The 21,567-nt window shown below is 38.2% G+C and overlaps 1 protein-coding gene across 1 annotated transcript in view; it reads right to left on the bottom strand.

Annotated features, from left to right (window-relative positions):
- Nucleotides 1–315: 315 nt before the first annotated feature.
- Nucleotides 316–21,567, bottom strand: part of LOC133606925 (uncharacterized) — a 110,994-nt gene continuing 89,742 nt past the window's right edge. The window contains exons 4-5 of the mRNA XM_061961372.1: nucleotides 11,559–11,750; nucleotides 316–1,238 (exon numbers count right to left, since the gene is read on the bottom strand). Of these exons, the coding sequence (XP_061817356.1) occupies nucleotides 929–1,238; nucleotides 11,559–11,750 (502 nt within the window). The 3' untranslated portion in view covers nucleotides 316–928. The remainder of the gene's footprint in view (nucleotides 1,239–11,558; nucleotides 11,751–21,567) is intronic.

Below are 21,567 nucleotides of genomic sequence, written 5' to 3'. Positions count from 1 at the left end.
GTTCTATGGTTAGACTGGTCTCAATCAATGTATATTGGCAAAGCTTTGAGAATATACAACAAAATACCTATTCTGTCTCTGGTGGTTTTTCAACTCAGCTTTAAGTGTCGGAAAGAACTTGGTAGCGAATTGTGACTTGAATTCCCTGGGAGGAACAACTGGTCCAAAACGCAACAATTTGGGGGCTCGTCCGGGATAATCTATTATAAATCTAGTACTTTAGCTTATCTACATGTTTTCTACCTATTATACATCTAGTACTTTAGCTTATCTACATGTTTTCTACTTATTATAAATCTAGTACTTTAGCTTATCTACATGTTTTCTACCTATTATAAATCTAGTACTTTAGTAGTACTGCTTCTTGGTCTGCAGGAGTCCACTGCATTTAGTTGCAGCTATTTAACAACTGCTTGCCATAGTTTTTATTGACAGTGTGGAAGTCAAGTTGAAACATTTGTGACTAAGACCTTCCTTCCACCACCAAACTTGAAAGGGAAAAAATAATTTGAGTGGACTGACATTGGATTGTTTTGAGCTTCCAAAATGTATCCGTGTGAAAAGAGTGTGGACACTCCTGCAGTTGGACCAAACACTGATTTAGCACCCAAAAATAAGACCAACAATAAGCTAGTGAGTCCGTGTGGAAAAGAGTTAATTCCTTTATTTTGCTTTTATATGAAAAAGCAGACAGGAAGTTGACACAAACGTATGAAGAAAGGATGCGACCTCAAGCTACAAAGTTGTGTCAGCGCCCACACAAAACCTCCAGCCTTTAACCCCGACAACAAGCGTCCATCTTCCCCGACGTCACAAAACCTCCAACCTTTAACCCCGACAACAAGCGTCCATCTTCCCCGCCGTCACAAAACCTCCAACCTTTAACCCCGACAACAAGCGTCCATCTTCCCCGCGGTCCGAGTCCAGCTCAGTGCCAGGGCTGCAGGGGCGTGGGCGCGGTGTCGGGGTAGGTGGGCGCCAGGACGTGCTGCTGCTGCTGGTGGTGGAAGGTGGGCACACAGGTGTTGGGGTGGGGGGGGTACATGGGCACGGGGTACCCCCCCATGCTGTGAGGCTGAGGGTGTGCCGGCGTGGGGGCGCCCAAGGGAAGGTGCAGGTAGAGCGGGGCGGAGGGTGCTGTCGGAGGCAGGACCCGCTGCAGGACCACATGCGGGTAGAGCTGCGACTCGGAGCGGTAGACCCCCGGCGAGGGTGCCTTTAGAAGACTCTCTTGGCTCCTGAAAGGTGTTTGGACGCGTGTGTGAATGGACAGACAGTCACACCATGTGACAAACAACCTTCATCAAGTCAAACACATTATTATTATTAATTATGTACACTTCATCAGGTCAAACACATTATTATTATTATTATTATTAATCATATACACGTAATCAGGTCAAACATACTATCATTATTGTTATTAATCACATAATCTTAATCAGGTCAAACACATTATTATTATTATTATTATTAATCATATATGCATTATTATTATTATTATTATTATTATTATTAATCATACACTGTACGAAAGCCTATTGTGTGCCGTTAACCAGTTTTGTAATGTTCCTGTGCCTTTAAGTTGATAGGTCAATCTGTGACGTCATTTCCCCTAAAGCACGTCTTTGTCGGAATATCCGGTTTGGATCAATGGTGGCAGTTTACGTGCGTTGACGATTAAATGTAAGTTTTGTCACATATTGTTACAGCATTTGAACTGAATGTCGTGCCTTGCTGCTTCTGCAAATGTTTGGTGCATCGTGTGCTAAGTTGAGATGTTTTTGGGTCAATTGCGGGATAATTAGTCTCGTTGACGGTGTTTCCATTCACGCATAGGTTATTTAACGTCATTGCAACTGCGATGGCGTAGTTTGGCCTTTAGATGGCGACATAGACCACATAATTGCCATTTTTGGCTCTGAAGCTTAGAAACTTGTTGAAGTTCATGCATAGTTAAGTGCAGTATATACAGGTAAAAGCCAGTAAATTAGAATATTTTGAAAAACTTGATTTATTTCAGTAATTGCATTCAAAAGGTGTAACTTGTACATTATATTTATTCATTGCACACAGACTGATGCATTCAAATGTTTATTTCATTTAATTTTGATGATTTGAAGTGGCAACAAATGAAAATCCAAAATTCCGTGTGTCACAAAATTAGAATATTACTTAAGGCTAATACAAAAAAGGGATTTTTAGAAATGTTGGCCAACTGAAAAGTATGAAAATGAAAAATATGAGCATGTACAATACTCAATACTTGGTTGGAGCTCCTTTTGCCTCAATTACTGCGTTAATGCGGCGTGGCATGGAGTCGATGAGTTTCTGGCACTGCTCAGGTGTTATGAGAGCCCAGGTTGCTCTGATAGTGGCCTTCAACTCTTCTGCGTTTTTGGGTCTGGCATTCTGCATCTTCCTTTTCACAATACCCCACAGATTTTCTATGGGGCTAAGGTCAGGGGAGTTGGCGGGCCAATTTAGAACAGAAATACCATGGTCCGTAAACCAGGCACGGGTAGATTTTGCGCTGTGTGCAGGCGCCAAGTCCTGTTGGAACTTGAAATCTCCATCTCCATAGAGCAGGTCAGCAGCAGGAAGCATGAAGTGCTCTAAAACTTGCTGGTAGACGGCTGCGTTGACCCTGGATCTCAGGAAACAGAGTGGACCGACACCAGCAGATGACATGGCACCCCAAACCATCACCCAACCATGCAAATTTTGCATTTCCTTTGGAAATCGAGGTCCCAGAGTCTGGAGGAAGACAGGAGAGGCACAGGATCCACGTTGCCTGAAGTCTAGTGTAAAGTTTCCACCATCAGTGATGGTTTGGGGTGCCATGTCATCTGCTGGTGTCGGTCCACTCTGTTTCCTGAGATCCAGGGTCAACGCAGCCGTCTACCAGCAAGTTTTAGAGTTTCTGGCACTGCTCAGGTGTTATGAGAGCCCAGGTTGCTCTGATAGTGGCCTTCAACTCTTCTGCGTTTTTGGGTCTGGCATTCTGCATCTTCCTTTTCACAATACCCCACAGATTTTCTATGGGGCTAAGGTCAGGGGAGTTGGCGGGCCAATTTAGATTCAAATCATCAAAATTAAATGAAATAAACATTTGAATGCATCAGTCTGTGTGCAATGAATAAATATAATGTACAAGTTACACCTTTTGAATGCAATTACTGAAATAAATCAAGTTTTTCCAAAATATTCTAATTTACTGGCTTTTACCTGTATGTTGTTGTTATGCACACCTTTATATTATATTATGTTATATTATGTATGCATATACATGTATATTACTGCCTATTAATGCGTATATGATTGGATTGCAATGTTTCCTCTTTTCTCTATTTGTTTAGACCACACACAAAAACACACACATTTACATCTACCTTTCAGCAATAAAGATGATTAAAGGATTCTCTGGCCAGAATCTGTCCATCATGTCCCAACTCTAAAAGAACTACTATCCCTTTCTTACATATACACTTAATCAGGTCAAATACATTAATATTATTATTATCATTAATATTATTATTAGTATTATTATTTATTATTATTAATCATATACACTTTGTCAGGTTTAACATGTCATTAGTATTATCAATCATATACACTTAATCAGGTCAAACACATTATTATTAATATTAACATTAATATTAAATTATTGTTTCTAATATTATTCATATACACTTAATCAGGTCAAACACATCAGTATTATTATTATTAATCTTATAATCTTAATCATGTCAAAAACATTATTAATAATCATATACACTTAATCAGCTCAAACACATTATTATTATTATTATTATTAATCATATAAACTTAATCAGATCAAACAACATTATTATTATTATTAGTCATACAATCTTAATCAAATCAAACACATTATTATTATTATTCATATAATCTTAATCAGGTCAAACTAATTATTATTATTATTATCATTATTATTATTATTCATACAATCTTAATCAGGTCAAAGTAATTATTATTATTAATAATAATTACTATTATTATTATGCATACAATCTTAATCAGGTCAAACTAATTATTAGTATTATTAATTATTATTATTATTTATATAATCTTTATTATTATTCATATAATCTTAATCAGGTCAAACGCATTATTATTATTATTATTATTATTAATCATATAATTTGAATCAGGTCAAACACGTTATTATTATTATTATTATTATTATTATTATTATTATCATCCATATAATCTTTATTATTATTCATAAAATCTTGATCAGGTCAAACACATTATTATTATTATTATTATTATTATTAATAATCACATAATCTTAATCAGGTCAAACACATTATTATTATTATTATTAATCATATAATCTTAATTGGTCAAACACAGCATTATTATTATTATTATTATTAATCATATGAACTGAATCAGGTCAAACACATCATTAGTATTATTATTAATCATACTGTATAATCTTAATCAGGTCAAACACATCATTAGTATTATTATTAATCATACTGTATAATGTTAATCAGGTCAAACACATCATTATTAGAATTAGCATTATTTCTGTCAGGGGGTTCAACTGTGGAACAGCTTGGATGATTCCTTCAAATGTTCCAGTTCCATTCACACATTTAAAAAACACTTTAAGACCAACTTAAAAAAAAAAAAATGTCACTCTTGAATCAACACAGTAGTTAATACTATGATCAATGTTAATTAAAATACTAAATGTGGGATATAAATAATAATGGAAGTATAATTGTTTGTATATAGTATATAATTGGTAAAAATGTTTAACATGTGTACAAGGATATTTCACATGCCTTTACTGTGTTTTTAATTGAACTGTGTTTATGTTGTGTACAAGGTGTATTTATAATATGTTGTACAAAGGACATTTCATAATTTTTTTAAAGTTCATCTTGTACTTGACATTGTTTATAGGGTTATGCGCAATAAGTGATCAACTTCAGCCTAAACCCTTTCGGTCTGCAACATTTTCATTTTCAATCTATGAATGTACAACTGTTTGTTTATTTTGTTGACGATTGACCAAAGAAGAATAATAAACTAACTAAAACACAGCATTATTATTATTATTAATTATATTAAATTAATCAGGTAGTACAAAGTATTAATAATATTATTATTATTATTATCATTAGTATTATTAACTTAATCAGGTCATACACAGTATTATTATTATTCTGAGGATTAACTTAATCAGGTTGTACACATCATCATCATCATTATTATTATTATTATTATCATTATTAACTTAATCAGGTTGTACAGAGTATTATTATTATTATTATCATTAGTATTATTATTGTCAAACAGCATAAGTATCATTAATATTAAGTGAATCAGGTCGTACACAGCATTATCATTATTATTATTATTATTATGAGGATTAACTTAATCAGGTTGTACACATCATAATTATTATTATTATTAGTAGTAGTAGTATTATTATCATTATTAACTTAATCAGGTTGTACAAAGCATTATTATTATTATTATCATTATCATTATTAATGTTGTTATTGTCAAACACAGTATAATTATCATTAATATTAAGTGAATCAGGTCGTACACAACATTTTTACTATTATTAATAATTATTCAATCAGGTCGTACACAGCATTATATTTGTTATCATTTTTATTGATAATTTAATCAGGTCGTACACAGCATTATATTTGTTATCATTATTATTCATAATTTAATCAGGTCGTACACAGCATTCTATTTGTTATTATTTTTATCATAATCAGGTCATACACAGCATTATTAATATTATTGTTAACTTTAGTTGTACAGTACGCAGAATTATATTTGTTATTATTATTATCATAATTAATATTACCTTAATCAGGTCATACACAGTATTATTATTATTATTAACTTACAGCATTATATTTGTTAATTTTATTATTAATAATTTAATCAGGTGGTCCACAGCATTATATTTGTTATTAATATTATTAATTTTTTAATCTGGTCGTGCACAGCATTATATTTGTTATTATTATTATTTATAATTTAATCAGTTCGTGCACATTATTATATTTGTTATTATGATTATTGATAATTTAATCAGGTGGTGCACAGCATTATATTTGTTGCAAGATGGCGCCAGTATGTGCTTTGGCCTGCCGTCTCTCGCTGTCAGCTCTGTTCGTTTTTGTGTTTTTTGCGTCTATTTTCGTTTCTGTCAGCTCACTGCTTGTGTATGACCGCCAAACACTGTTGGATCTTTGCCCCTCTCCCACTGATATGATCAACTTCGACGTTGGTTTTTCGACGTCCCAGTCAGCTTTTTCACCTGGCCGGATTCCTGCCTTCCTTTCCCGCCCCCTGGCTCCTCTCCCCCGGCGGAAGCGTCTCCGGCGCCGCGGTAAACGTGGCGGCCAGCTGGTGAAAGTTAGGGCACTCCTGGCCCGGCTTCCCGTGGCTCCCCGAAGGAGGAATGGTGCGGTATCCGGTCTCCTCCTGCACCCACGCTCGCTCGATCCGATCGGCTCCTGGCTGGTTCCTATCGTTGGTTTGGAGGAAGAAGCTTGCCGTCGTCGCTCCTGCTGTCCCCGCCCCCGGAGGCGCGGGGTGGATCACCGCCACCTGCGGGCTGTGTGTCGGGCCCCACCCGGATTAATTGCGGCCTTGGACGTGCTGGCCCCCGCCAGGTTCGGTCTTGTGAACGCAAGATCTTTGACAAACAAAACTTTTATCCTGAAGGATTTCTTCACTTCCCGCGGACTGGACTTCCTCTGTGTGACGGAGACATGGCTGAGAGCCGGTGAGTCCGCCCCTCTTAATGAACTTCTGCCTCCGGAGTGTTCCTACTTTAATTCCCCACGGCCGTCCGGTCGAAAAGGAGGAGGATTAGCAGTCGTTTTTAAAAATGACTTTAAATGCCGTCAGATCCGCCTACAATCCTCCTTTTCAAGCTTCGAACTGTGCATGTTTGAACTGGGTCTTTCTGATGTCGTCCTGTGTGCCGTCATCTATCGACCACCCAAGTACCACAAAGACTTTATAACTGACTTTTCTGAATTTCTGGCTGAAATCCTGCCCAAATATGATCGTGTCCTTATTGTGGGTGATTTTAATATTCACACCTGCTGTCCAGACGAGCCGCTTTCCAGGAGCTTCCTGAATATAATCGACTCATTTAACTTTGTACAGTCTGTGTGTGGTTCTACACATGAACGCGGGCATACACTCGATTTAGTGCTCTCGTATGGTTTGTGTGTTTTTAATTTGGACATTTGCGACGCTGTGTTCTCTGATCACATGCCGATCCTGTTTGATATTGCCACGCAGTGTCCAGTTAAATTGTGCGCACCGCCCCAACGCTCTCGCATGTTTAATTCTTCGTCTCCTGCTCGGTTCTCCTCTATTTTTTCGACTCGTTGTGATGATAATTCTGCAGCATCTGTGTGTCTGAATACTGAAGAGTTGGTTTCTGGGTTCAACTCTATCTGTTTACAAACACTGGACACGATCGCCCCTTTCAAATGCCGCCGCGCTAAAACCACGCCTCAGCCCTGGTTGAATGACGTCACTCGGGCTGCCAGGCGCGTATGTAGAAGAGCAGAGAGAAAATGGAAAAAAGACAGGCTGCATGTGTCCTTTGCCATTTTTAAAGAAAGCCTGTTTTCCTTTCAGATGACTGTAAAAGCAGAAATGAATATATATCTATCTCAGATTATATCTTCTAACTGTAACAACCCCAGAGTTCTGTTTAAAACTATTAACATTGTCATTGATGCTCCCAAATCTGCTGGTTTTGATGCTTCTTTTGAATTCTGTGAAAATTGTCTCCATTTTTTCACTGACAAAATTGTGTCAACTAGAGCCAGTCTATCTCAGCCTTCATATGACCCTTCTGTTCCCCTGCATTTCTCTTCTGTTTTCCATCAGTTTGAGCCGGTGTCCTTTTCTTTTTTAAGTGACACAGTTAGTCATATGAAGCCCTCTGGTTCTCCTGCAGATGCCCTCCCACCTCGCCTGTTTAAGGAGGTACTTGCTACTATTGGACCAAGTGTCCTTAACATTATCAATAGTAGCCTCTCTTCTGGAATAGTTCCAGTAGAGTTTAAACATGCAGTGGTACGACCTCTACTTAAAAAACCCAGCCTCGACCCCTCTCTCCTCTCTAACTTCAGACCTATCTCTAATCTTCCATACATTTCCAAAATATTAGAGAAGGTTGTCTACAGTCAGTTGTTGCCCTTCTTAGAGGATAATGGTATCACTGAGCTGTTCCAGTCCGGTTTTAAAGCCCTCCACAGCACAGAGTCAGCGCTTCTAAAAGTTTTTAACGATGTCCTCCTGTCCACTGATTCTGGTAAATATGTTGTCCTGGTGCTTTTAGATCTGTCTGCTGCGTTCGACACCGTCGACCACGCCACCTTAATCACTCGTCTTGAGAACTGTGTGGGCATTAAGGGCGCCGCCCTCAACTGGTTCCGGTCGTACCTAACCGACAGGAGTTTTTGTGTAAAAGTAGACAGTTTTATGTCGTCCACAGCTCCTTTACCACATGGGGTCCCCCAGGGCTCAATCCTTGCCCCAATTTTATTTGCACTTTACCTTCTCCCCCTTGGTTCTATTTTTAGGAAGTACAGTATTGCATTTCATTTTTATGCCGATGATTGCCAGATTTATTTTCCCATGGCACAAAATAACACGGTTCAACGTCTTATTGACTGCCTGCACGACATCAAAGTCTGGCTTTCAGCTAACTTCCTGAGCCTAAATGAAGATAAAACAGAAGTTATGTTGTTCGGTCCAAGTCGCTCTCCCTCCCCCAACGTTGACCTCGGCACTCTGACCCCGTATCTCAGCGACTCTGTCACAAACCTGGGGGTAAAGTTTGACTCAGATTTTAAATTCGAAAAACAAATCAGCAGCGTCGTTCAAAAAAGCTTTTATCAATTACGCCAAATAGCGAAAGTGAAACCGCTTCTATCAAGACATGATCTTGAGAAATTAATCCACGCTTTTATCTCGACTCGTCTTGACTACTGCAATGCCCTGTATGTTGGCATTAGCCAGGCCTCCCTCGCCCGCCTGCAGCTCGTGCAGAACTCTGCTGCTCGTCTGCTAACACAGACCCGCAGACGTGAGCACATCACCCCTATTTTAGCGTCCCTTCACTGGCTCCCTGTGCGTTACCGAATACATTTTAAACTCCTTTTATTTGTTTTTAAATGTCTAAACAACCTCGCGCCAACCTATCTCTCCGACCTCCTTCAGCCTTACTGCCCCACCCGATCCTTAAGATCAGCCGATCAGCTGCTGTTGACGGTCCCTGACACAAGGCTGAAGCTTAGAGGTGACAGAGCTTTTGCCGTTGCTGCTCCCAAGCTCTGGAACGACCTACCCCTGAGTGTTAGACAAGCCTCCTCTCTTCCTGTTTTTAAATCTCTCTTAAAAACATACTTTTATTCCATGGCTTTTAACACTGAGTGATATCCATCCTGCAATGGCGCCCCATAATACACCTGCTGTGATCCTGTTTTTATGTTTTTATGTTTTTATTAATTCTATTTTAATTATTTATTTTTTATCGTGTTCTGTTTGTATTGTGTTGTGTTTGCTCGGTACTCGTTTTATCTTTTAACCTGTTCATTGTACAGCACTTTGGCTACCCCTGTGGTAAATTTTAAATGTGCTCTATAAATAAAGTTGATTTGATTTGATTTGATTTGTTATTATTAATAATAATTTAATCAGGTGGTACACAATTATATTTGTTATCATTATGATCATTATTATTAATAATTTCATCAGGTCATACACAGCATTATATTTGTTATTATTATTAATAATTTAATCAGGTGGTGCACAGAATTATATATTTTTTTATTATTATTAATAATTTAAGCAGGTGGTGCACAGCATTATATTTGTTATGATTATTATTAATAATAATTTAATCCGGTCGTACAAAGCATTATATTTGTTATTATTATTATTATTATTATAAATAATTTAATCAGGTGGTGCACAGCATTATATTTGTTATTATTACAAATAATTTAATCAGGTGGTGTACAGCATTATATTTGTTATTATTATTATTATTATACATAATTTAATCAGGTGGTGCACGGCATTATATTTGTTATTATTACAAATAATTTAATCAGGTGGTGTACAGCATTATATTTGTTATTATTATTATTAATAATTTAATCAGGTGGTGCACAAAATTATATTTTTATTATTATTATTAATAATTTAAGCAGGTAGTGCACAGCATTATATTTTTTATCATTATGATTATTAATAATTTAATCAGGTGGTGCACAGCATTATATTTGTTATTATTACAAATAATTTAATCAGGTGGTGTACCGCATTATATTTGTTATTATTATTATTAATAATTTAATCAGGTGGTGCACAGAATTATATTTTTTATTATTATTATTAATAATTTAAGCAGGTGGTGCACAGCATTATATTTGTTATCATTATGATTATTATTAATAATAATTTAATTAGGTCGTACAAAGCATTATATTTGTTATTATTATTATTATTATAAATAATTTAATCAGGTGGTGCACAGCATTATATTTGTTATTATTACAAATAATTTAATCAGGTGGTGTACAGCATTATATTTGTTATCATTATTATTAATTATTTAATCCGGTGGTGCACAATTATATTTGTTATTATTATTATTAATAATTAAATCAGGTGGTACACAATTATATATGTTATCATTATGATCATTATTAGTAATAGTTTAATCAGGTCATACACAGCATTACATTTGTTATTATTATTATTAATAATTTAACCAGGTGGTGTACAGCATTATATTTGTTATCATTATTATTAATAATTTAATCAGGTGGTGCACAGAATTATATATTTTATTATTATTATTAATAATTTAAGCAGGTGGTGCACAGCATTATATTTGTTATCATTATGATTATTATTAATAATAATTTAATTAGGTCGTACAAAGCATTATATTTGTTATTATTATTATTATTATAAATAATTTAATCAGGTGGTGCACAGCATTATATTTGTTATTATTACAAATAATTTAATCAGGTGGTGTACAGCATTATATTTGCTATCATTATTATTAATTATTTAATCCGGTGGTGCACAATTATATTTGTTATTATTATTATTAATAATGAAATCAGGTGGTACACAATTATATATGTTATCATTATGATCATTATTATTAATAGTTTAATCAGGTCATACACAGCATTATATTTGTTATTATTATTATTAATAATTTAATCAGGTGGTGCACAGAATTATATTTGTTGTTATTATTAATAATAATTTAATCAGGTGGTGTACAGCATACTATTTGTTATCATTATGATTATTATTCATAATAATTGAATCAGGTGGTACACAGCATAATATTTGTTGTTATTAATAATAATTGAATCGGGTGGTGCACAGCATTATATTTGTTATTATCAATAATTTAATCAGGTGTTGCACAGCATTCTTATTATTATTAATAATTTAATCAGGTGGTGCATTATTACTATGAATAATACCTGTGATATCCTCTGTTGTCCAATCCCCCGAGGCCTCCAGGCAGGTAGAGGGCGCTGTCTGCAGCCATCCTCGGGGACAGATGGAAGATGTTGGGAGGGGGGAAGTTCTCACACTCGTCTTCCTCTCTTTCCGGCCATGATTGATTGATTGATGATGGCCGCTTGTGACGGGCTGAAGGCTTTTCTCTGCGCCTGCAAACAAACGTCTTAGTAGCCCACTAGCCTTCTCCAGCGGGGGCCACACATGAAAGCATGCGGGGCCATTTTCAATAGCATACATTTTCTTGAGGGTCTCAGTCATAAAAATGTTCAAAATTAGTCATATGTTAACTTTTTTTTATGTAACCCTTAAATCTTTAAATCAACTTTATTTCTATCTTTTGATAGAAATTTTTTTTTTAAATGTTTTATTCCCTTTTTTTTTCTTCCCAAAACCCTGATTTTTTTTAATGTCAAAAACACAAAATGTGCAATATTTTCCCACAAAAACAAATTCAAAAAGGAAATATTTGAGGTGAAAATGCCACTAAAATGCTTGGGAAACAAAAGGGTCCCACTCATAAAAGGCTCAACAATAAGTCTGGCGTTTATTTTGTTTTTTTGCTTTCAATGTTAAAATCTCTAGCTCGATATAAAATGTTTTATACCCTGTTTTTAAAGGCAAAAACACAAAATATGCAATATTTCCCCCCCCAAAATGGAATATCTGATGTGAAGTAATTGGAGCTTTGAATTGATCAATAATTCATAACTAGGGGTGTGGGAAAAAATCGATTGGAATTCGTATCACGATTTTCATGTGCTATTCCGAATCGATTCTCATTTTTTTAAAATCGATTTTTTTTATTTAAAAAAAATAAAATGTTTTAATTGTTTTTATTTTTTAATTTTTTAATTAATCAATCCAACAAAACAATACACAGCATTACCATAACAATGCAATCCAATTCCAAAAGCAAACCCGACCCAGCAACACTCAGAAATGCAATAAACAGAGCAATTGAGAGAATGTTTAAAAGTGAAATATTTGATGTGAAGTAATTGGAGCCTTGAATATGTCATTTATTCATAACAATGATATTATTATTATAATTTACTTTTTTTTATTTTTTTAGAAAAAATCCTACTACAATGATTGTGGATCCAAATGGGTCCCACTTATAAAATGTTCAAAATAAGTCATACATTTTTCACTTTTAAAAGTCTAAATCAACTCCATCAACTTCTGTTTTTATTATTAGGGCCCGCATGGCCCATTGTATAAGGACTCCCAAAGGGAGTCCTTATGCAATGGGACATAAGGACCTATTGAATTTGTAAGGTTTTATTATTATTAGGGCCCGCATGGCCCATTGTATAAGGACTCCCAAAGGGAGACAAAAGTATTGGGACACTTCGGACTAAAAGTAGACAAAAGTATTGGGACACTTATGACTACCACTGGACAAAAGTATTGGGACATTTAGGCCGAAAACTGGACAAAAGTATTGGGATACTTGGGACTAATACTTGACAAAAGTATTGGGACACTTAGGACTAGCACCTGCCAAATACGCGGGCCCGACCAATGCTGCTTGCAGCTTTAATTAGGGCCCGCATGGCCCATTGTATAAGGACTCCCAAAGGGAGTCCTTATACAATGGGACATAAGGACCTATTGAGTTTCTAAGGTTTTATTATTATTATTATACCGGCCACCTCTTTGAGCTGCAATTTGACCCACTTAACATGCTTCAAAACTCACCATATTTGACCCACACGTCAGGACCTGCGAAAATTGCCTTTTGATAAAAAAAAACGAACAGCAAAACTCAAAATTGCGCTCTAGCGCCCCCTAGGGAAAAAAAAACTAGACTGCCTGTAACTCCCACTAGGAAGGTCGGAGAGACATGAAAGAAAAACCTCTATGTAGGTCTAACTCAGACCTAGCTTTCATAATAGTACATTCTCGGGCTAAAATCAACAGGAAGTTGGCAATTCCCCCTTCAAGACAAAAAAAGTACTAAAAACGGTCACTTTTGCCTCTTTGAGCTGTAATTTGACCCCCTTAACATGCTTCAAAACTCACCAAACTGAACACACACATCAGAACTGGCTAAAATTGCAATCTAATGAAAAAACCTAACCCCAAATCTAAAAATTGTGCTGAGCTGCTGTTTTCTCAAGATGGCTGCTTAAAAGCAGGAAGCACCAGCGTGCCCACACAATGCGGACAAGGTAGGTACACTAGACAAAAGTATTGGGACACTTCGGACTAAAAGTAGACAAAAGTATTGGGACACTTATGACTACCACTGGACAAAAGTATTTGGACATTTAGGCCGAAAACTGGACAAAAGTATTGGGATACTTGGGACTAAAACTTGACAAAAGTATTGGGACACTTAGGACTAGCACCTGCCAAATACGCGGGCCCGACCAATGCTGCTTGCAGCTTTAATTAGGGCCCGCATGGCCCATTGTATAAGGACTCCCAAAGGGAGTCCTTATACAATGGGACATAAGGACCTATTGAGTTTCTAAGGTTTTATTATTATTATCATACCGGCCGCCTCTTTGAGCTGCAATTTGACCCACTTAACATGCTTCAAAACTCACCATATTTGACCCACACGTCAGGACCTGCGAAAATTGCCTTTTGATAAAAAAACCGAACAGCAAAACTCAAAATTGCGCTCTAGCGCTCCCTAGGAAAAAAAAAAAACCTAGACTGCCTGTAACTCCCACTAGGAAGGTCGGAGAGACATGAAACAAAAACTTCTATATAGGTCTGACTCAGACCTAGCTTTCATAATAGTACATTCTCGGGCTAAAATCAACAGGAAGTTGGCAATTCCCCCTTCAAGACAAAAAAGTACTAAAAACGGTCACTTTTGCCTCTTTGAGCTGTAATTTGACCCCCTTAACATGCTTCAAAACTCACCGAACTGAACACACACATCAGGACTGGCTAAAATTGCGATCTAATGCAAAAACCTAACCCCAAATCTAAAAATTGTGCTGAGCTGCTGTTTTCTCAAGATGGCTGCTTAAAAGCAGGAAGCACCAGCGTGCCCACACAATGCGGACAAGGTAGGTACACTAGACAAAAGTATTGGGACACTTCGGACTAAAAGTAGACAAAAGTATTGGGACACTTATGACTACCACTGGACAAAAGTATTGGGACATTTAGGCCGAAAACTGGACAAAAGTATTGGGATACTTGGGACTAAAACTTGACAAAAGTATTGGGACACTTAGGACTAGCACCTGCCAAATACACAGGCCCGACCAATGCTGCTTGCAGCTTTAATTAGGGCCCGCATGGCCCATTGTATAAGGACTCCCAAAGGGAGTCCTTATACAATGGGACATAAGGACCTATTGAGTTTCTAAGGTTTTATTATTATTATTATACCGGCCGCCTCTTTGAGCTGCAATTTGACCCACTTAACATGCTTCAAAACTCACCATATTTGACCCACACATCAGGACCTGCGAAAATTGCCTTTTGATAAAAAAAACGAACAGCAAAACTCAAAATTGCGCTCTAGCGCCCCCTAGGAAAAAAAAAAACTAGACTGCCTGTAACTCCCACTAGGAAGGTCGGAGAGACATGAAACAAAAACCTCTATGTAGGTCTGACTCAGACCTAGCTTTCATAATAGTACATTCTCGGGCTAAAATCAACAGGAAGTTGGCAATTCCCCCTTCAAGACAAAAAAGTACTAAAAACGGTCACTTTTGCCTCTTTGAGCTGTAATTTGACCCCCTTAACATGCTTCAAAACTCACCAAACTGAACACACACATCAGAACTGGCTAAAATTGCAATCTAATGAAAAAACCTAACCCCAAATCTAAAAAATTGTGCTGAGCTGCTGTTTTCTCAAGATGGCTGCTTAAAAGCAGGAAGCACCAGCGTGCCCACACAATGCGGACAAGGTAGGTACACTAGACAAAAGTATTGGGACACTTCGGACTAAAAGTAGACAAAAGTATTGGGACACTTATGACTACCACTGGACAAAAGTATTGGGACATTTAGGCCGAAAACTGGACAAAAGTATTGGGATACTTGGGACTAAAACTTGACAAAAGTATTGGGACACTTAGGACTAGCACCTGCCAAATACGCGGGCCCGACCAATGCTGCTTGCAGCTTTAATTAGGGCCCGCATGGCCCATTGTATAAGGACTCCCAAAGGGAGTCCTTATGCAATGGGACATAAGGACCTATTGAATTTCTAATTAGGGCCCGCATGGCCCATTGTATAAGGACTCCCAAAGGGAGTCCTTATGCAATGGGACATAAGGACCTATTGAATTTCTAAGGTTTTATTATTATTATTATACCGGCCGCCTCTTTGAGCTGCAATTTGACCCACTTAACATGCTTCAAAACTCACCATATTTGACCCACACGTCAGGACCTGCGAAAATTGCCTTTTGATAAAAAAAAACGAACAGCAAAACTCAAAATTGCGCTCTAGCGCCCCCTAGGAAAAAAAAAAACTAGACTGCCTGTAACTCCCACTAGGAAGGTCGGAGAGACATGAAACAAAAACCTCTATGTAGGTCTGACTCAGACCTAGCTTTCATAATGTACATTCTCGGGCTAAAATCAACAGGAAGTTGGCAATTCCCCCTTCAAGACAAAAAAGTACTAAAAACGGTCACTTTTGCCTCTTTGAGCTGTAATTTGACCCCCTTAACATGCTTCAAAACTCACCAAACTGAACACACACATCAGGACTGGCTAAAATTGCGATCTAATGAAAAAACCTAACCCCAAATCTAAAAATTGTGCTGAGCTGCTGTTTTCTCAAGATGGCTGCTTAAAAGCAGGAAGCACCAGCGTGCCCACACAATGCGGACAAGGTAGGTACACTAGACAAAAGTATTGGGACACTTCGGACTAAAAGTAGACAAAAGTATTGGGACACTTATGACTACCACTGGACAAAAGTATTGGGACATTTAGGCCGAAAACTGGACAAAAGTATTGGGATACTTGGGACTAAAACTTGACAAAAGTATTGGGACACTTAGGACTAGCACCTGCCAAATACGCGGGCCCGACCAATGCTGCTTGCAGCTTTAATTAGGGCCCGCATGGCCCATTGTATAAGGACTCCCAAAGGGAGTCCTTATACAATGGGACATAAGGACCTATTGAGTTTCTAAGGTTTTATTATTATTATTATACCGGCCGCCTCTTTGAGCTGCAATTTGACCCACTTAACATGCTTCAAAACTCACCATATTTGACCCACACGCCAGGACCTGCGAAAATTGCCTTTTGATAAAAAAACCAAACAGCAAAACTCAAAATTGCGCTCTAGCGCTCCCTAGGAAAAAAAAAACTAGACTGCCTGTAACTCCCACTAGGAAGGTCGGAGAGACATGAAACAAAAACCTCTATATAGGTCTGACTCAGACCTAGCTTTCATAATAGTACATTCTCGGGCTAAAATCAACAGGAAGTTGGCAATTCCCCCTTCAAGACAAAAAAGTACTAAAAACGGTCACTTTTGCCTCTTTGAGCTGTAATTTGACCCCCTTAACATGCTTCAAAACTCACCAAACTGAACACACACATCAGGACTGGCAAAAATTGCGATCTAATGAAAAAACCTAACCCCAAATCTAAAAATTGTGCTGAGCTGCTGTTTTCTCAAGATGGCTGCTTAAAAGCAGGAAGCACCAGCGTGCCCACACAATGCGGACAAGGTAGGTACACTAGACAAAAGTATTGGGACACTTCGGACTAAAAGTAGACAAAAGTATTGGGACACTTATGACTACCGCTGGACAAAAGTATTGGGACATTTAGGCCGAAAACTGGACAAAAGTATTGGGATACTTGGGACTAAAACTTGACAAAAGTATTGGGACACTTAGGACTAGCACCTGCCAAATACGCGGGCCCGACCAATGCTGCTTGCAGCTTTAATTAGGGCCCGCATGGCCCATTGTATAAGGACTCCCAAAGGGAGTCCTTATACAATGGGACATAAGGACCTATTGAGTTTCTAAGGTTTTATTATTATTATTATACCGGCCACCTCTTTGAGCTGCAATTTGACCCACTTAACATGCTTCAAAACTCACCATATTTGACCCACACGTCAGGACCTGCGAAAATTGCCTTTTGATAAAAAAAAACGAACAGCAAAACTCAAAATTGCGCTCTAGCGCCCCCTAGGGAAAAAAAAAACTAGACTGCCTGTAACTCCCACTAGGAAGGTCGGAGAGACATGAAACAAAAACCTCTATGTAGGTCTGACTCAGACCTAGCTTTCATAATAGTACATTCTCGGGCTAAAATCAACAGGAAGTTGGCAATTCCCCCTTCAAGACAAAAAAGTACTAAAAACGGTCACTTTTGCCTCTTTGAGCTGTAATTTGACCCCCTTAACATGCTTCAAAACTCACCAAACTGAACACACACATCAGAACTGGCTAAAATTGCAATCTAATGAAAAAACCTAACCCCAAATCTAAAAATTGTGCTGAGCTGCTGTTTTCTCAAGATGGCTGCTTAAAAGCAGGAAGCACCAGCGTGCCCACACAATGCGGACAAGGTAGGTACACTAGACAAAAGTATTGGGACACTTCGGACTAAAAGTAGACAAAAGTATTGGGACACTTATGACTACCACTGGACAAAAGTATTGGGACATTTAGGCCGAAAACTTGACAAAAGTATTGGGACACTTAGGACTAGCACCTGCCAAATACGCGGGCCCGACCAATGCTGCTTGCAGCTTTAATTAGGGCCCGCATGGCCCATTGTATAAGGACTCCCAAAGGGAGTCCTTATACAATGGGACATAAGGACCTATTGAGTTTCTAAGGTTTTATTATTATTATTATACCGGCCGCCTCTTTGAGCTGCAATTTGACCCACTTAACATGCTTCAAAACTCACCATATTTGACCCACACGTCAGGACCTGCGAAAATTGCCTTTTGATAAAACAAACAAACAGCAAAACTCAAAATTGCGCTCTAGCGCTCCCTAGGAAAAAAAAAAACTAGACTGCCTGTAACTCCCACTAGGAAGGTCGGAGAGACATGAAACAAAAACCTCTATATAGGTCTGACTCAGACCTAGCTTTCATAATAGTACATTCTCGGGCTAAAATCAACAGGAAGTTGGCAATTCCCCCTTCAAGACAAAAAAAGTACTAAAAACGGTCACTTTTGCCTCTTTGAGCTGTAATTTGACCCCCTTAACATGCTTCAAAACTCACCAAACTGAACACACACATCAGAACTGGCTAAAATTGCAATCTAATGAAAAAACCTAACCCCAAATCTCAAAATTGTGCTGAGCTGCTGTTTTCTCAAGATGGCTGCTTAAAAGCAGGAAGCACCAGCGTGCCCACACAATGCGGACAAGGTAGGTACACTAGACAAAAGTATTGGGACACTTCGGACTAAAAGTAGACAAAAGTATTGGGACACTTATGACTACCACTGGACAAAAGTATTGGGACATTTAGGCCGAAAACTGGACAAAAGTATTGGGATACTTGGGACTAAAACTTGACAAAAGTATTGGGACACTTAGGACTAGCACCTGCCAAATACGCGGGCCCGACCAATGCTGCTTGCAGCTTTAATTAGGGCCCGCATGGCCCATTGTATAAGGACTCCCAAAGGGAGTCCTTATACAATGGGACATAAGGACCTATTGAGTTTCTAAGGTTTTATTATTATTATTATACCGGCCGCCTCTTTGAGCTGCAATTTGACCCACTTAACATGCTTCAAAACTCACCATATTTGACCCACACGTCAGGACCTGCGAAAATTGCCTTTTGATAAAAAAACGAACAGCAAAACTCAAAATTGCGCTCTAGCGCCCCCTAGGAAAAAAAAAAAACTAGACTGCCTGTAACTCCCACTAGGAAGGTCGGAGAGACATGAAACAAAAACCTCTATGTAGGTCTGACTCAGACCTAGCTTTCATAATAGTACATTCTCGGGCTAAAATCAACAGGAAGTTGGCAATTCCCCCTTCAAGACAAAAAAGTACTAAAAACGGTCACTTTTGCCTCTTTGAGCTGTAATTTGACCCCCTTAACATGCTTCAAAACTCACCAAACTGAACACACACATCAGAACTGGCTAAAATTGCAATCTAATGAAAAAACCTAACCCCAAATCTAAAAATTGTGCTGAGCTGCTGTTTTCTCAAGATGGCTGCTTAAAAGCAGGAAGCACCAGCGTGCCCACACAATGCGGACAAGGTAGGTACACTAGACAAAAGTATTGGGACACTTCGGACTAAAAGTAGACAAAAGTATTGGGACACTTATGACTACCACTGGACAAAAGTATTGGGACATTTAGGCCGAAAACTGGACAAAAGTATTGGGATACTTGGGACTAAAACTTGACAAAAGTATTGGGACACTTAGGACTAGCACCTGCCAAATACGCGGGCCCGACCAATGCTGCTTGCAGCTTTAATTAGGGCCCGCATGGCCCATTGTATAAGGACTCCCAAAGGGAGTCCTTATACAATGGGACATAAGGACCTATTGAGTTTCTAAGGTTTTATTATTATTATTATACCGGCCGCCTCTTTGAGCTGCAATTTGACCCACTTAACATGCTTCAAAACTCACCATATTTGACCCACACGTCAGGACCTGCGAAAATTGCCTTTTGATAAAAAAAACGAACAGCAAAACTCAAAATTGCGCTCTAGCGCTCCCTAGGAAAAAAAAAAAACTAGACTGCCTGTAACTCCCACTAGGAAGGTCAGAGAGACATGAAACAAAAACCTCTATGTAGGTCTGACTCAGACCTAGCTTTCATAATAGTACATTCTCGGGCTAAAATCAACAGGAAGTTGGCAATTCCCCCTTCAAGACAAAAAAGTACTAAAAACGGTCACTTTTGCCTCTTTGAGCTGTAATTTGACCCCCTTAACATGCTTCAAAACTCACCAAACTGAACACACACATCAGAACTGGCTAAAATTGCAATCTAATGAAAAAACCTAACCCCAAATCTAAAAATTGTGCTGAGCTGCTGTTTTCTCAAGATGGCTGCTTAAAAGCAGGAAGCACCAGCGTGCCCACACAATGCGGACAAGGTAGGTACACTAGACAAAAGTATTGGGACACTTCGGACTAAAAGTAGACAAAAGTATTGGGACACTTATGACTACCACTGGACAAAAGTATTGGGACATTTAGGCCGAAAACTGGACAAAAGTATTGGGATACTTGGGACTAGCACCTGCCAAATACGCGGGCCCGACCAATGCTGCTTGCAGCTTTAATTAGGGCCCGCATGGCCCATTGTATAAGGACTCCCAAAGGGAGTCCTTATACAATGGGACATAAGGACCTATTGAGTTTCTAAGGTTTTATTATTATTATTATACCGGCCGCCTCTTTGAGCTGCAATTTGACCCACTTAACATGCTTCAAAACTCACCATATTTGACCCACACGTCAGGACCTGCGAAAATTGCCTTTTGATAAAAAAAACGAACAGCAAAACTCAAAATTGCGCTCTAGCGCTCCCTAGGAAAAAAAAAAACTAGACTGCCTGTAACTCCCACTAGGAAGGTCGGAGAGACATGAAACAAAAACCTCTATATAGGTCTGACTCAGACCTAGCTTTCATAATAGTACATTCTCGGGCTAAAATCAACAGGAAGTTGGCAATTCCCCCTTCAAGACAAAAAAAGTACTAAAAACGGTCACTTTTGCCTCTTTGAGCTGTAATTTGACCCCCTTAACATGCTTCAAAACTCACCGAACTGAACACACACATCAGGACTGGCTAAAATTGCGATCTAATGAAAAAACCTAACCCCAAATCTAAAAATTGTGCTGAGCTGCTGTTTTCTCAAGATGGCTGCTTAAAAGCAGGAAGCACCAGCGTGCCCACACAATGCGGACAAGGTAGGTACACTAGACAAAAGTATTGGGACACTTCGGACTAAAAGTAGACAAAAGTATTGGGACACTTATGACTACCACTGGACAAAAGTATTGG

The sequence above is a fragment of the Nerophis lumbriciformis genome, linkage group LG05 (genome assembly GCF_033978685.3).
Source record: "Nerophis lumbriciformis linkage group LG05, RoL_Nlum_v2.1, whole genome shotgun sequence".
In the NCBI taxonomy this organism is placed as follows: Eukaryota; Metazoa; Chordata; class Actinopteri; order Syngnathiformes; family Syngnathidae; genus Nerophis; species Nerophis lumbriciformis.
This window is presented reverse-complemented; position numbering and strand designations above follow the sequence as displayed.